This window comes from Entelurus aequoreus, linkage group LG27 (genome assembly GCF_033978785.1).
Source record: "Entelurus aequoreus isolate RoL-2023_Sb linkage group LG27, RoL_Eaeq_v1.1, whole genome shotgun sequence".
Classification (NCBI taxonomy): domain Eukaryota; kingdom Metazoa; phylum Chordata; class Actinopteri; order Syngnathiformes; family Syngnathidae; genus Entelurus; species Entelurus aequoreus.
In genome coordinates this window covers 30,115,961-30,134,539 of record NC_084757.1, presented here as the reverse complement: position 1 = coordinate 30,134,539, position 18,579 = coordinate 30,115,961, and the positions used below count along the sequence as shown (strand labels likewise).

Genomic DNA, 18,579 nt, shown 5'->3' with positions numbered 1-18,579 from the left:
TGAAAATAAAGAAAACACATTGAATGAGAAGGTGTGTCCAAACTTTTGGCCTGTACTGTATGTATATATATATATATATATATATATATATATATATATATATATATATATATATATATATATATATATATATATATATATATATATATATATATATATATATATATGTATATATATATATATATATATATATATATATATATATATATATATATATAATGTATATATATATATATATATATATATATATATATATATATATATAATGTATATATATATATATATGTATATATATATATATATATATAATGTGTATATATATATATATATATATATATATATATATATAATGTGTATATATATATATATAATGTGTATATATATGTATATATATATATATATATATATATATATATATATATATATATATATATATATATATATATATATATATATATATATATATATATATATATATATATAATGTGTATATATATATATATATATATATATATATATATATATATATATATATATATATATATATATATATATATATATATATATATACCAGGAATTCAAAATAATCCATTTCAAGGCCAAACTGTTGGCCTCAAAAGCCCTTTTTCAACTGTCCTAGGTAATGGTTTAAGTAACATGCCTAACTGTAAAAATAAGTTAACCGCCTTAAGCATACAAACAATAAATTAAGCGATTATGTTGTATTTTGTCGTGTCACAACGACATGTTGTTAAGCACAATCCATTAAGCTCAATCAGAACTACCCCATAGGCCAAAAGCAGAGTAGCTTTGTCGTTGTACAGATAATTGTTCTGCATTAACTATAAAACACACGAGAATGAAATATCAACTGTCTGGAGCTAATAGGAAAATGGGCAGAACAACAAATCATCCATTCTAAGGCTAAACTGTTGCTGAAGGAAACCGTTTTCAACTGTTCAGCATTGCTTTAAAGGCCTACTGAAATGATTTTTTTTTATTTAAACGGGGATAGCAGATCCATTCTATGTGTCATACTTGATCATTTCGCGATATTGCCATATTTTTGCTGAAAGGATTTAGTAGAGAACAACGACGATAAAGTTCGCAACTTTTGGTTGCTGATAAAAAAAAGCCTTGCCTGTACCGGAAGTAGCGTGACGTCACAGGTTGAAAGGCTCCTCACATTTCCCCATTGTTTACAATGCAGCAAGAGCGATTCGGACCGAGAAAGCGACGATTACCCCATTAATTTGAGCGAGGATGAAAGATTTGTGGATGAGGAACGTGAGAGTGAAGGACTAGAGTGTAGTGCAGGACGTATCTTTTTTCGCTCTGACCGTAACTTAGGTACAAGGTCTCATTGGATTCCACACTCTCTCCTTTTTCTATTGTGGATCACGGATTTGTATTTTAAACCACCTCGGATACTATATCCTCTTGAAAATGAGTCGAGAAAGCGAAATGGACATTCACAGTGACTTTTATCTCCACTACAATACATCGGCGAAGCTTTTTAGCTACAGAGCTAACGTGATAGCACACCGGGCTTAAATGCAGATAGAAACAAAAGAAATAAACCCCTGACTGGAAGGATAGACAGAAAATCAACAATACTATTAAACCATGGACCTGTAAATACACGGTTAATGCTTTCCAGGCTGGCAAAGCTTAACAATGCTGTTGCTAACGACGCCATTGAAGCTAACTAAGCAACGGGACCTCACAGAGTTATGCTAAAAACATTAGCTATCCACCTACGCCAGCCCTCATCTGCTCATCAACACCCGTGCTCACCTGCGTTCCAGCGATCGACGGAGTGACGATCATAGATGCGGTCGGCGGCCCGGAGACGGAGGAAGTCAAGGTGAGGTCGGCGGCTAGCACGTCTGCTATCCATTTTAAAGTCCTCCTGGTTGTGTTGCTGTAGTCCGCTGCTAATACGCCGATCCCACCTACAACTTTTTTCTTTGCAGTCTTCATTGTTCATTAAACAAATTGCAAAAGATTCACCAACACAGATGTCCAGAATACTGTGGAATTTTGAGATGAAAACAGACCTTTTTGTATTGGATTCAATGGTGTACCAATACTTCCAGTTCAACGATTGACGTCACGCGCATACGTCATCATACATAGACGTTTTCAACCGGAAGTTTAGCGGGAAATTTAAAATTGCACTTTATAAGTTAACCCAGCCGTATTGGCATGTGTTGCAATGTTAAGATTTCATCATTGATATATAAACTATCAGACTGCGTGGTCGGTAGTAGTGGGTTTCAGTAGGCCTTTAAGTAACATTTCAACATCCTTGAAGTGTTACACAAAAGAAATTAAAAGTATGAGGTGTTGTGTTTTCCTGGGGACTTGTTGCTAGGTAGAGTTAATGGGTCCCAAAACATAATTGTCTACTTGAGCATCAGCACTCCCGTTTAATTGCATTCAGTTTAAAGTGTGGGATTAATGTCTGCTCTTGTGTTCCATTATTAAACTAAACATCCATTAAGACGCGGAGCCTGTGTGTTGTCTCTCAGGTGCATCTCCTGCTTGCGTAATGTCCAACTTGGCATTTAACCAACCATTCTGCTGCCTGTTTTTTTTCTTCTTCTTCTTGTTGTTCCTAGCCATGCATGCAGCCATGCTGTCCTGTTGCTCCGAGGCCACTGGGCCGCTGCTGAGCTGAGCTGAGCTGAAGGGGGTTGGAGGCAATTCAGTCATCTTTTGCTCGTACCGAGGATGCACCGAGGGAGCTGAGGCGGATTCTCTCAAGCTACACACACGAGCTCGCCTGACACACACATCCAAAGCTGCTGCTGCTGCTACTGCTGATGCGCATTGCCCACCATCAGGGTAAGACGCCCGAGCTGGAAGGAAGCAGCTGCTAGATTTTAGACAAGGCTGTGTTTATTTACAAGCCGGGGTGCTGAAGTTGCTGCAGTAAGCGTTGGGCATGTTGCTTCCTCCATGCTGTGGTGAGTATCCAGGTTGTGCTTGCGTGTGTGGGGGTGTTTGGTGCTGCAGAGGCAGGATTAATGGCCATGATCTGCAGGCAGCACCAATGGACCTGAGCTTCTGATTAGTAGGAAGGGCTGAGGTTTCTGTGTGGGAAGTATAATTATGCATTATATGTTGATATGATAGTATGATTTGTGGCTGATGATTTACACACTCAAGCTTTTCCAGGCTGATTTAACGCATGCATGAGCAGCACGTGAGTGGTACACTTGTATTTTGCTCAGAGATTTTCCATGGTTGAGTATTTCCATCAATGTGTTTCCTTCTGTTTTACACACTAAATAGTTGCAACGTCAGCCAACACACTATCAAGTAGCAAAACATATGGTTTAACCCTTGTGTAATGTTCATATTGTTGTTACTCAGCCAGCGTTTGTGGGTCTGATGGACCCGTTGCATTTTGTGGCTTTTAATGACTCACAATCAAACACTTTAATCTTAAAATACTGTACAGATGTTTACCTTATCCCAATAAACATCTGTTCAGTATTTTAACATAAAAGTGTTATGTTAAAATACTGTACAGATGTTTACCTTATCCCAATAAACATCTGTTCAGTATTTTAAAGGCCTACTGAAATTTTTTTTGTTTATTTAAACGGGGATAGCAGATCCATTATATGTGTCATACTTGATCATTTCGCTATATTGCCATATTTTTGCTGAAAGGATTTAGTATAGAACAACGACGATAAAGTTCGCAACTTTTGGTCTCTGATAAAAAAAAGCCTTGCCCCTACCGGAAGTAGCGTGACGTAGTCAGTTGTTCGCCTCCTTGTATTTTTCTATTGTTTTCAATGCAGCTAGAGCGATTCGGACCGAGAAAGCGACGATTACCCCATTAATTTGAGCGAGGATGAAAGATTCGTGGATGAGGAACGTTAGAGTGAAGGACTAGAATGCAGTTAGTAACATCTTTTTTCGCTCTGACCGTAACTTAGGTACAAGCTGGCTCATTGGATTCCACACTCTCTCCTTTTTCTATTATGGATCACGGATTTGTATTTTAAACCACCTCGGATACTATATCCTCTTGAAAATGAGAGTCGAGAACGCGAAATGGACATTCACAGTGACTTTTATCTCCACGACAATACATTGGCGAAGCTCTTTAGCTACTGAGCTAACGTGATAGCATCTGGCTCAAATGCAGATAGAAACAAAATAAATAAACCCCTGACTGGAATGATAGACAGAAGATCAACAATACTATTAAACCAAGTACATGTAAATACACGGTTAATAATTCTCAGCCTGGCGAAGGTTAACAATGCTGTTGCTAACGACGCTGAAGCTAACTTAGCAACTTAGCAACCGGACCTCACAGAGCTATGATAAAAACATTAGCGCTCCACCTACGCCAGCCAGCCCTCATCTGCTCATCAACACCCGTGCTCACCTGCGTTCCAGCGATCGACGGCGCGACGAAGGATTTCACCCGATCACAGATGCGGTTGGCGGCTAGCTCGGCTAGCGCGTCTGCTATCCAAGTAAGTCCTCCTTGTTGTGTTGCTACAGCCAGCCGCTAATACACTGATCCCACCTACAACGTTCTTCTTTGCAGTCTCCATTGTTCATTAAACAAATTGCAAAAGATTCACCAACGCAGATGTCCAGAATACTGTGGAATTATGAGATGAAAACAGAGCTATTTTGTATTGTTTTCAATGGGGTACCGATACCTCTGTTTCACTGGCTACGTCACGCGCATACGTCATCATCCAAAGCCGTTTTCAACCGGAAGTTTAGCGGGAAATTTAAAATTGCACTTTATAAGTTTACCCGGCCATATTGGCATGTGTTGCAATGTTAAGATTTCATCATTGATATATAAACTATCAGACTGCGTGGTCGGTAGTAGTGGCTTTCAGTAGGCCTTTAACATCAAAGTGTTTGATTGTGAGGCATTAAAAGCCACAAAACGCAACGGGTCCATCAGACCCACAAACGCTGGCTGAGTAACAACAATATGAACGTTGCACGGAAAATGTATCTGCCAGTTTCTGCATCCCACAGGGATTCTTCTTTTGTGTTTCTGCACCTGCGGTTCCCACACAAGGTTGCAACATTGTTTGTCAACACTGTCTGCTCTCATTTTCTCGCACATTTGACCCTCTGATGTTCTGTGTACCTACACTCTGTCCTCCTCCTGTCTTGGCCTGATGTGTGTGTGTGTGTGTGTGTGTGTGTGTGTGTGTGTGTGTGTGTGTGTGTGTGTGTGTGTGTGTGTGTGTGTGTGTGTGTGTGTGTGTGTGTGTGTGTGTGTGTGTGTGTGTGTGTGTGTGTGTGTGTGTGTGTGTGTGTGTGTGTGTGTGTGTGTGTGTGTGTGTGTGTGGTACACAGAACATCGATTTCCACACTTCTATTAGCCCGGACATCTTATATGTAATAGAAATGTGTAGGGGGGTGTATGGTGTGTGGTCATTAAATATGTATTCTGATATATGTTCTTCACAGAAAATGAGTCAAAGTCAGTGAGTCTCAGTTTGAAAAATTAATTAATTGTATAATTTTTCTTTTAATAAAAAATTAAAACAAGGGTTAAAGATGGGCATTTGACCTAATTTGATTAATTGTTGTTTCAATAATATGTTGACAGTAAGAGATAATTTCTCGAAAATGTTCTAAACTTCTATTTCAACGCCAGTGTTGCATTGAATTGCCAATGCGGGCTCGGACTGCGCGATATAGACGACATACAATACAGTAAAATAAAATTGGGCCGACGATGGGGCTTTTAATACTATCGCCATACCGTGATAATTCGTGTTGACCCTTTTATTTATTGAATCGAATTGTCACAACGAGTTGTTGACGAACCCCAAGATGCAGAGATGGCGGCAGGCATTGTCCAGGAAAACATGATTTAATGTTCATAAAATAAAAGGTAAAAACACAAACCAGGAACTAGGAATAGCCGAAACTGAAAACAGGAACCAGCAAACAGAAAAACTGGAAACAGCTAATAGCTAACAAGAAAACACAAAACAAAAGAGGTAGGAGAAAGCAAACTACAAATAGCTAACAGGAACAGCTTACCGCTACGACGACAGGTACAAGGACAAGTAGTAGCACGACAAGTAGTAGTTGTAACGATATCTACACGACAGGTAGGAATGACACTACGCTACTACCTGTCGTGCTACTACTTGTCCTTAATATCGCGAAATGATCAAGTATGACACATAGAATGGATCTGCTATCCCCGTTTAAATAAAAAAAAATTCATTTCAGTAGGCCTTTAATGCATACCTCTTAAAGCCCAAGCTGTTTGTTTACATGCTTTTTTTAATTTCTCTTTGCTATTTGGGCTTATTGGATCCTGATTAGAATAAAAACTAAAAATCATCTTTGGATATGATGTACTTAGTCCATAAGTACACACACGTGTACTTCATGTGTAGTGACATGCTCATTTTTATTTTTACACTTTTTTTTCCAAATTCCATTTTATGTTATACTCTTCTGACACCACCAGATAGCAGTATAAGTGTCCATATGTCGGCATAAGACCCCAATTCAGTAGTGTACACAATTTTGGAAATAAGAGCTAAAAGGTGCTGTCCACGCATGTTGCCACTAAGGCCTTTAGAGGTTAAATGTCATCATGGTAAGGGGCGTTTTTGCTGGTTTCAGCCAGGTACTGCCTTTTTGCCTCAATGTTCTGTTCCGTTCAGTTCAGTTTCAGTTGATTTGTAACATGCATATGATACAATGTAATGCATCACATATTTCCAGTTGTTTCATTACAGCACGTCCGACAAGTAGTAGGAAGAAGCAGATCCTATTCAATCCTACCCCTTTTCATACCATAGCAATTTTATCCCATTTCCTTGTTCTCTGTAACATAAGAGTGAACAAATAAATAATAAACAAACAATATACCATAGTAAGTAAACAAATATTAAATACATAAATAATCATTTGTTCATCATAATTCTTGTTCTGTGTACTTTGTGAACACTTGTAGTTTGAACAGTCTCTTAAACTGAATCATATTAGTACATTGTTTGATTTCTTTGCTTAATCCATTCCATAATTTAATTCCACATACTGATATGCTAAAGGTTTTAAGTGGTGTGCGAACATACAAATGTTTTAAATTCGATTTTTCTCTGTGATTATATTTCTCCTCTTTTGTTGGTAAGAATTGTTGTACATTCTTGGGTTGCAGGTTATAGTTAGCTTTGTACATCCTTTTAGCTGTTTGCAAATGCACCAAATCGTTAAATTTCAATATTTGTGATTCAATAAATAAAGGGTTTGTATGTTCTCTGTATCCAACATTATGTATTATTCTAATTAAACTTTTTTATAACACAGTTAGTGAATGAAGTGCACATTTGTAGTTGTTTCCCCATATTTCTGCACAATAACTCAGATATGGTAACACTAGTGAGCAGTAGAGGATATGAAGTGATTTTTGGTCCAGAACATGTTTTGCTTTGTTCATTATTGACGTGTTTCTTGCTACTATATGTTGTATATTCTTTACATGAGATTTGTGGTTTCCAAGACACGATTAATCAACAATCCATTCCAGATTATCGACCAACGTACAGGATGGGTTATGTTGCTATTTTAGCTAAGGGTGTAACGGTACGTGTATTTGTATTGAACCGTTTCGGTACGGGAGTTTCGGTTCGGAGGTGTACCGAACGAGTTTCCACACGGACATATTAAGTAGCGTACCGCACGTTGTGTAAACAATGCACACCGAGGCACAACACATGGCATGCTAGCAGCGACCGGGCTACGACAACATGTAAAAGTCAGAGCTGGAAGACCCTCCTGCCTCGTTAAGATCTCCCGTTTGGGAACACTTCGGCTTCGCGGTGCGATACAACAATGGAGGACGAGAGGGTAGGCAGTAGGGTATGCTTCTGCAGTGTTTCCCATAAACTGCCAAGATACCTGTGGCGGTGGGGGCGTGGCTATGGACGTGGTCACCATGACATCATCGAGTAATTTGCATAATTTACTACAATGATATGATTTTCTCTAAAAAGGCTCAAAAAATGTATACTTACTAATTAATAATAACAGTTTTGTTTTAAACGTCCATCCATCCATCCATCCATTTTACAATATAATTACAACACTTTATGTACATATTTATATACAGATTTGAACAATAAGTTATTCACTGAAATATATTTATTAATTGTGGTTCTTACAAAAAATATATCTTATAAAATATAAAAGCTAAAATGTCTCTTAAAGCTCTGCCCCTTTAATTAGTGCATAATAAATAATTTAACTTTAGCCTACTACTACAACCATATTATTTACCAGCAACATAAAGTGAAACAGAGGCAGAGGTGTCCTGCCACAGTCAGTAACAAATAAACAGAAAACAGTAGTGGTCAAATACAAGTAAGGCAACAAGAGAAGTATCCTACACTTCTCTTTTGTAAAGTAAATCTGAACAGCCTATATGGGCATCTACATCAACTATATGATTTGTGGCGGACGTAATTATTTCGTGGCGGGCCGCCACAAATAAATGAATGTGTGGGAAACCTTGCTCTGCCAACACGTCAAACATGCTAACCCTTTTGAAGCAGCACCACCCCTAAGTGAACATCGCTTCAACGAAGAGAAATATGAGCGTCGTGCAAACACCGCATTCAAGCAGCCTCTACTCGGCGAGTCAGGCAGGGCTAAAGCAATAACAAATGCTGTTGGTGTTTTTGTAGCACCAGATTTAAGACCATATTGACGTGGTCAATTGTACGGAATATGTACTGTACTGTGCAATCTACTAATAAAAGTCTCAATCAATCAATCAAAAAAAGCACTTTATATGTAGAAAGGTTTTGTTAAGAAACCATTCTGAGCCTTATCTTATTTAGATTTTATTTTATACATGTTGACCACATTAACCCTAGCAATCGACCCTGTGTGTAAATGTATGTTATTATTATCCTCAGCATTCATGACTGCCTGCTGTTGCACTGATCAGTCTAGTGGTGGCTCACATCCATCACACACAGAGCTATTTCTATTTTTGGGCAGAATTATTATAGTGTTCCCAATGTTAAAAGGATAAAGCCATTGTTTACAAATTTGGTAAATAAATAACCAAAAAATTTATATTTTGTTGTTTTCTTACTGTACCGAAAATACTGCCGAGGTATGTACCGGACCGAAATTTTTGTGTACCGTTACATCAGTGGTGTCCAAAGTGCGGCCCGGGGGCCATTTGCGGCCCGCAGCTAATTGTTTACCGGCCTGCCACACATTCTGGAAATACTATTGTAAAAATAAAAAAAGAACATTAAAAAAAGTGGAATGAGGTGAAATCTAACGAGAAAAAGTTGCAATGTTGACACAAAAGCTGCCATGCAGGCTGTTTTTTTTTCTTTTGTCATTCTTCATTTTTCTTTTTTTTGCCATTGCTCAAAAAAAAAAAAAAAGACCAAAAAATCCATGTTATAATGAATTATTTTCAGGGCTCCAATTACTTCAAATATTTCACTTTAAAATGTTTTATGTGGTAAATATTGCATATATTGTGTAGTAGCCATATAAAAACATCAACGTTTTCTTTGACAAAAGCGCATAAAACAAACAAAATAATAGTTCCAGCATAAAATCGACAGATATATCTGAAGTTGATCTCGTAACTTAAGTGTAATAAAAATGTATCACTTTATGAGTGGGGCACCTTTTGGATCCCAAATATATTTAGTGATTTTTTATTTATCTTTTCACTGTGATTACTCAAAAATATGAAATAATTAATATCAATGGTGTCCTGCATTATTGATCTTTTAGGGCTCTAATTACTAAATACTGCATATTTCAGTTTTACTATAAAAAAACGAAGTTGTTTTTGACAGAAAAGCCATAAAACATTTTTTTTTAATTTGTATTACTTTATATCAACTTGAAGTTGATATAGAGATTTACTGTAAGCGTTAAATAATTAAAAAAAAATAATAATCTGACTTATTTTTAACATTTTAATGACTGAGACCCTTTATGGTCCCCGGGACCCCTAAAGGTAAAATAAATAAAAAATGCATATATTTTAATATGGTTTGAAAATGAAAAATATCAAATTGGCCCTCACATGCTTTAATTTTTCCGTGTGCGGCCCTCAGTGGAAAAAGTTGGGACACCCCTGTGTTACACCCTTAATTTTAGCCCAACACTTGTCAAATGTCAAAAGATCATAGATTGATGATGTCTTAAAGCACACAACTTAAACCAGTTTGCGGCCCGCAGCTAATTGTTTACCGGCCCGCCACACATTCTGGAAATACTATTCTAAAAATAAAAAAGAACATTAAAAAAAGTGGAATGAGGTGAAATCTAACGAGAAAAAGTTGCAATGTTGACACAAAAGCTGCCATGCAGGCTGTTTTTTTTTTCTTTTGTCATTCTTCATTTTTCTTTTTTTTGCCATTGCTCAAAAAAAAAAAAAAAAAGACCAAAAAATCCATGTTATAATGAATTATTTTCAGGGCTCCAATTACTTCAAATATTTCACTTTAAAATGTTTCATGTGGTAAATATTGCATATATTGTGTAGTAGCCATATAAAAACATCAAAGTTTTCTTTGACAAAAGCGCATAAAACAAACAAAATAATAGTTCCAGCATAAAATCGACAGATATATCTGAAGTTGATCTCGTAACTTAAGTGTAATAAAGATTTATCACTTTATGAGTGGGGTACCTTTTGGATCCCAAATATATTTAGTGATTTTTTTATTTATCTTTTCACTGTGATTACTCAAAAATATGAAATAATTAAAATCAACGGTGTCCTGCATTATTGATCTTTTAGGGCTCTAATTACTAAATACTGCATATTTCAGTTTTACTATAAAAAAACTAAGTTGTTTTTGACAGAAAAGCCATAAAAATTTTTTTTTTAATTTGTATTACTTTATATCAACTTGAAGTTGATATAGAGATTTACTGTAAGCGTTAAATAATTTAAAAAAAATAATAATCTGACTTATTTTTAACATTTTAATGACTGAGACCCTTTATGGTCCCCGGGACCCCTAAAGGTAAAATAAATAAAAAATGCATATATTTTGATATGGTTTGAAAATGAAAAATATCAAATTGGCCCCCACATGCTTTAATTTTTCCGTGGAAAAAGTTTGGACACCCCTGCGTTACACCCTTAATTTTAGCCCAACATTTGTCAAATGTCAAAAGATCATAGATTGATGATGTCAACTTAAACCAGCTCAGATTCCTGTGGTGTATAAATGTTTTCATTAAACGCACCGTGCAATTAATGTATGTGTAAGTATAAGTCGATAGTACTAGCTTGTGCAGAGAGAGTCCGTGTGTTCTGTGTTTGTAACTGCATGAACAGCTCCGGTAACAGCCATTTCCTCTGTGTCTCTCCCAGGGGGGACTCCATAGTTGGCCTGGACCATGAGCTATGAGTCTACCGTTTGGAACATCCCACCAGAAAACTCCACAGTAAGTCAAACTTCCTGTGTTTGTATGTTTGCTGGCGAAGCCATTTCCCCTCGGACTGTGTGCTCCTTTGGCCACGCTGGACCGGCTAATAAACAACTTCCTGATCTGGACGAGGGGAATGATTAAATCAGGGATCTCATCCAAGTTTAATTTCCCCTCTTAGAGAAACAACATGATGATGGACTGTATCTATCCAGTAGCTTTTGTCATTAGCGGAATTGTTGCTAGGTAACTTTGACATCACGTTGGCAACTAGAGACTACTCACATGTTTGTTCTGTTCATTTGTCTTAGGAGGTACCACCGCAGACGGAGGAGCAGCAAGATGGCTACGTGCTTCTCCTGGTGATCCTCTCCATCTTCCTGGTGGGGACATTAATCTTCGTCTCCATCCTCCTCATCACCTGCCGCCGTTGCTGTCGAGGAGGTCAATGTTGTGCCAGGTGGACCATTTTGTCTTTTAACATACACTACCGTTCAAAAGTTTTGGGTCAGCCAAACAATTTTGTGGAATAGCCTTCATTTCTAAGAACAAGAATAGACTGTCGAGTTTCAGATGAAAGTTCTCTTTTTCTGGCCATTTTGAGCGTTTAATTGACCCCACAAATGTGATGCTCCAGAAACTCAATCTGCTCACAGGAAGGCCAGTTTTGTAGCTTCTGTAACGAGCTAAACTGTTTTCAGATGTGTAAACATGATTGCACAAGGGTTTTCTAATCATCAATTAGCCTTCTGAGCCAATGAGCAAACACATTGTACCATTAGAACACTGGAGTGATAGTTGCTGGAAATGGGCCTCTATACACCTATGTAGATATTGCACCAAAAACCAGACATTTGCAGCTAGAATAGTCATTTACCACATTAGCAATGTATAGAGTGTATTTCTTTAAATTTAAGACTAGTTTAAAGTTATTTTCATTGAAAAGTACAGTGCTTTTCCTTCAAAAATAAGGACATTTCAATGTGACCCCAAACTTTTGAACGGTAGTGTAACTAGGGATGTCCGATAATATCGGACTGCCGATATTACCAGCCGATAACTGCTTTAAAATGTAATATCGGAAATTATCGGTATCCGTTTCAAAATGATCGGTATCTGTTTCAAAAAGTAAAATGTATGGCTTTTTAAAACGCCGCTGTGTACACGGACGTAGGGAGAAGTACAGAGCGCCAATAAACCGTAAAGGCACTGCCTTTGCCCAGTCACATAATATCTACGGCTTTTCACACACACAAGTGAATGCCTGTATGGTCAACAGCCATACAGGTCACACTGAGGGTGGCCGTATAAACAACTTTAACACTGTCACAAATATGCGCCACACTGTGAACCCACACCAAACAAGAATGACAAACACATTTTCGGGAGAACATCCGCACCGTAACACAACATAAACACAACAGAACAAATACCCAGAACCCCTTGCAGCACTAACTCTTCCGGGACGCTACAATATACCCCCCCCCCCCCACCTCAACATCCTCATGCTCTCAGAGCATGTCCCAAATTCCAAGCTGCTGTTTTGAGGCATGTTAAAAAAAAATAATGCACTTTGTGACTTCAATAATAAATATGGCAGTGCCATGTTGGCATTTTTTTCCATAACTTGAGTTGATATATTTTGGAAAACCTTGTTACATTGTTTAATGCATCCAGCGGGGCATCACAACAAAATTAGGCATAATAACGTGTTAATTCCACGACTGTATGTATCGGTATCGGTTGATATCCGAATCTGTAATTAAGAGTCGGACAATATCGGAATATCGGATATCGGCAAAAATCTCTAAACATAACTGAATTTAGCATTGGGTTTAAAATGTGTTTTTCTTCATTTTAAAGTGCACCTCCTGAGAAGTCTTCCAGACACACACAAAACCCCCATTACTCATGATTTAATCAAAGTTATAACTAACAGACTGTGAAGTCCTACATTGATATATAGTCCTGTGCAGGTAACAGGCGGGTTCACACGGAGCAACATAATTGCTTAGCAGTACAGAGGCTTATATTGGCGTTTTTAATTAAAGATTTTTGATATGCCGATACTGTCCAGCACTTCATTTCCGATATCAACCAACACTCTAGGACAGTGTTTTTCAATCTTTTTTGAGCCAAGGCACATTTTTTGCGTTGAAAAAAATCCGGAGGCACACCACCAGCAGAAATCATTAAAAAACAAAACTCAGTTGACAGTAAAAAGTCGTCGTCGCAATTGTTGGGTATGACTTTAAAGGCCTACTGAAAGCCACTACTACCGACCACGCAGTCTGATAGTTTATATATCAATGATGAAATCTTAACATTGCAACACATGCCAATACGGCCGGGTTAACTTATAAAGTGCAATTCTAAATTTCCCGCCACACTTCCTGTTAAAAACGTTTTATTATGCTGACGTATGCGTGTGGCGTCACGAGGACAAGGGAAGTATTCGGAGCCCGGAGAATCCTATACAACAAGCTCTGTTTTCATTTCATAATTCCACAGTATTCTGGACATCTGTGTTGGTGAATCTCTTGCAATTTGTGTAATGAACAATGGAGGCTGCAAAGAAGAACGTTGTAGGTGGGATCGATCGGTGTATTAGCGGCTGGCTGTAGTAACACAACAAGGACTTAGCAGACGCCTAGCCGATGCTAGCCGCCAAACCCACGGATGAAGTCCTTCGTCGCGACGTCGATCGCTGGAACGCAGGTGAGCACGGCTGTTGATGGGCAGATGAGGGCTGGCTGGCGTAGGTGGAGCGCTAATGTTTTTATCATAGCTCTGTGAGGTCCGGTTGCTAAGTTGCTAAATTAGCCTTAGCGTCGTTAGCAACAGCATTGTTAAGCTTTACCAGGCTGAGAATTATTAACCGTGTAGTTACATGTACATGGTTTAATAGTATTGTTGATCTTCTGTCTATCCTTCCAGTCAGGGATTTATGTATTTTGTTTCTATCTGCATTTGAGAACGATGCTATCAAGTTAGCTCAGTAGCTAAGTGTGTCACCGATGTATTGTCGTGGAGATAAAAGTCACTTTGAATGTCCATTTCGCGTGCTCGACTCTCATTTTCAAGAGGATATAGTATCCGAGGTGGTTTAAAATACAAATCCATGATCCACAATAGAAAAAGGAGAGAGTGTGGAATCCAATGAGCCAGCTTGTACCTAAGTTACGGTCAGAGCGAAAAAAGATACGTCCTGCACTGCCTCTAGTTCTTCACTCTAACGTTCCTCATCCACGAATCTTTCATCCTCACTCAAATTAATGGGGTAATCGTCGCTTTGTCGCTCCAAATCTCTCTCACTCCATTGTAAACAAAGGAAAATTGTGAGGAATATTACCTCCTGTGACGTCACGCTACTTCCGGTACAGGCAAGGCTTTTTTTTATCAGCGAGCAAAAGTTGCTACCTTTATCGTCGATTTTCTCTACTAAATCCTTTCAGCAAAAATATGGCAATATCGCGAAATGATCTAGTATGACACATAGAATGGATCTGCTATTCCCGTTTAAATAAAAAAAAATCATTTCAGTAGGCCTTTAAACCATAACCAAGCATGCGTCACTATAGCTCTTGTCTCAAAATAGGTGAACTGTCACAACCTGTCACATCACGCTGTGACTTATTTTGAGGTTTTTGCTGTTTTCCTATGTGTAGAGTTTTAGTTCTTGCCTTGCGCTCCTATTTTGGTGGCTTTTTCTCTTTTTTGTGTATTTTCCTGTAGCAGTTTCATGTCTTCTTTTGAGCGATATTTCCCGCATCTACTTTGTTTTAGCAGTCAAGAATATTTCATTGGTTTTTATCCTTCTTTGAGTGGACATTGTTGATTGTCATGTCATGTTCGGATGTACATTGTGGATGCCGTCTTTGCTCCACAGTAAGTCTTTGCTGTTGTCCAGCACTCTGTTTTTGTTTACTTTGTAGCCAGTTCAGTTTTAGTTTTGTTCTGCATAGCCTTCCCTAAGCTTTAATGCCTTTTCTTAGGGGCACTCACTTTTTGTTTTATTTTTGGTTTAAGCATTAGACACCTTTTTACCTGCACACTGCCTCCCACTGTTTCCGACATCTACAAAGCAATTAGCTACCTGCTGCCACCTACTGATATGGAAGAGTATTACACGGTTACTCTGCCGAGATTTAGACAGCACCGACACTCAACAACAACACATAATTTGAAGACTATAATTACTGGTTTGCAAAAAATATTTTGAACCCAAATAGGTGAAATTAGATAATCTCCCACGGCACACCAGACTGTATCTCACAGCACACTAGTGTGCCGCGGCACAGTGGTTGAAAAACACTGCTCGAGCTAGTGTAAGAGCTGTGCCAAAGCAAGATGCTGCACTTCCACATCCTTTAAAGTTGACCTATGAGGATTTTGATCCACAAAACCCAAAACCAGTGAAGTTGGCACGTTGTGCAACTCGTAAATAAAAACAGAATACAATGATTTGCAAATCCTTTTCAACTTATATTCAATTGAATAGACTGCAAAGACAAGATATTTAATGTTTGAACTGAGAAACGTTTTTTTTTTTTTTTTTTGGCAAATAATCATTAACTTAGAATTTAATGGCAGCAACACATTGCAAAAAGTTGGCACAGGGGCATTTTTACCACTGTGTTACATGGCCTTTACTTTTAACAACACTCAGTAAACGTTTTGGAACTGAGGAGACTAATTTTTGAAGCTTTTCTGCTAGAATTCTTTCCCATTCTTGCTTGATGTACGGGGTCTCCGTTGTCGTATTTTACGCTTCGTAATGCGCCACACATTTTCAATGGGAGACAGGTCTGGACTACAGGCAGGCCAGTCTAGTACCCGCACTCTTTTACTATGAAGCCACGCTGTTGTAACACATGCAGAATGTGGCTTGGCGTTGTCTTGCTGAAATAAACAGGGGCGTCCATGAAAAAGACGTTGCTTGGATGGCAACATGTGTTGCTCCAAAACCTGTATGTACCTTTCAGCATTAATGGTGCCTTCACAGATGTGTAAGTTACCCATGCCTTGGGCACTAATACACCCCCATACCATCACAGAAGCTGGATTTTGAACTTTGCGCCTATAACAATCCGGACGGTTCTTTTCCTCTTTGGTCCGGAGGACACAACGTCCACAGTTTCCAAAAACAATTTGAAATGTGGACTCGTCAGACCACGGAACACTTTTCCACTTTGCATCAGGCCATCTGAGATGAGCCCGCGCCCAGCGAAGCCGGCGGTGTTTCTGGGTGTTGTTGATAAATGGCTTTCGCTTTGCAAAATATAGTTTTAACTTGCACTTACAGATGTAGCGACAAACTGTAGTTACTGACCGTGGTTTTCTGAAGTGTTCTTGAGCCCATGTGGTGATATCCTTTACACACTGATGTCGCTTTTTGATGCGGTACCGCCTGAGAAATCGAAGGTCACGGGCATTGCCGCTTGCGTGCAGTGATTTCTCCAGGTTCTCTGAATACGGACCGTAGTTGGCGGAATCCCTAAATTTCTTGAAACGGCTCGTTGAGAAATGTTGTTCTTAAACTGTTGGACAATTTGCTCACGCATTTGTTCACAAAGTGGTGACCCTCGCCCCATCCTTGTTTGTGAATGACTGAGCATTTCATGGAAGCTGCTTTTATACCCAATCATGGCACCCACCTGTTCCCAATTAGCCTGTTCACCTGTGGGATGTTCCACAGGTGAGTTTGATGAGCATTCCTCAACTTTCTCAGTCTTTTTGCCACTTGTGCTAGCTTTTTTGAAACGTATTGCAGGCATCAAATTCCAAATGAGCTAATATTTGCAAAAAAATAACCAGGCTTACCAGTTTGAACACTAAGTATCTTGTCTTTGCAGTCTATTCAATTGAATATAGGTTGAAAAGGATTTGCAAATCATTGTATTCTGTTTTTATTTACCATTTACACAATGTGCCAACTTCACTGGTTTTACACTTCCTTGTGGTCTGGATTATATGTATTGAATATGCTGTGGTGTAAATTTGTAATTTTTTGCTACACAATCAGATTTAAAACGACTATTTTGAGTCTGTTTGTTTGTGGAGGTCTTCCCAGATTGCAAAATATCTCTCCGTCTCCAAAAGTATCAGGATTTACCTTTTGAAAATGTACAGTTTAAAAATATCCGGAAGTCACCACCGCTATTGTTCCTCGAACTTCGGAAATAACCGTCATGAACATGATAGATTGTCAAGGTGAGATCACATCAAAAAGCTGCTTCTAACAGCATTTATGTCAATGCATGTTGCACGCCGGTGTTATTATGCACATGCCACGATTAGATAAAAGTAATACTTTATCCCACCTTTTTTTGTTTTTGTTTTCTCAGAGCCTAAAGGCTGGCTTAGACCTTTGGTTAATGTCCAAATAATTATGTCATCCTCATCCTCAAGTATGTCATATTATAATTGTTTTCTAAATGTAAAACACTTCCTTGTGGTCTACAAAAACATGTAATGGTGGTTCTTTGGTCAAAATGTTGCACAGATTGTTTTACAAACCGTCTTCAAACCGCTTTCTGACTGGCTCTTCAGCATGCGCCCTTTTGTGGGCGGTCTTATTTACGTGGCTCACCTTCGACTGCATCTTCTCCTCGTCAGCCATGTTGTAGATCAGGGATGTCAAACTCGTCTTCATTGAGGGCCACATGGCAGTTATGGCTGCCATCAGAGGGCCGCTTGTAACGGATTTCATTATTAATTATATACATTGTTTTAAAGGCCTACTGAAAGCCACTACTACCGACCACGCAGTCTGATAGTTTATATATCAATGATGAAATCTTAACATTGCAACACATGCCAATACGGCCGGGTTAACTTATAAAGTGCAATTTTAAATTTCCCGCTAAACTTCCGGTTGAAAACGTCTATATATGATGACGTATGCGCGTCACGTCACTAGTTAAACGGAAGTATTGGTACTCTATTGAATCCAATACAAAAAAGCTCTGTTTTCATCTCAAAATTCCACAGTATTCTGGACATCTGTGTTGGTGAATCTGTTGCAATTTGTTTAATGAACAATGAAGACTGCAAAGAAGAAAGTTGTAGGTGGGATTTGTAGGGTATTAGCGGCGGGCTACAGCAACACAACCAGGAGGACTTTGA

General features: G+C 38.4%; 1 protein-coding gene across 3 annotated transcripts in view; it reads left to right on the top strand.

The window, feature by feature from the left end:
* cbarpb (CACN subunit beta associated regulatory protein b) overlaps nucleotides 1-18,579 on the top strand; it is a 57,828-nt gene that overhangs the window by 9,241 nt on the left and 30,008 nt on the right. For all 3 annotated transcript variants that reach the window (XM_062039353.1, XM_062039351.1, XM_062039352.1), the window contains exons 2-4: nucleotides 2,625-2,850; nucleotides 11,396-11,469; nucleotides 11,763-11,911. In XM_062039353.1, coding sequence (XP_061895337.1) covers nucleotides 11,422-11,469; nucleotides 11,763-11,911 — 197 coding nt within the window. In that variant the 5' untranslated portion in view covers nucleotides 2,625-2,850; nucleotides 11,396-11,421. The remainder of the gene's footprint in view (nucleotides 1-2,624; nucleotides 2,851-11,395; nucleotides 11,470-11,762; nucleotides 11,912-18,579) is intronic.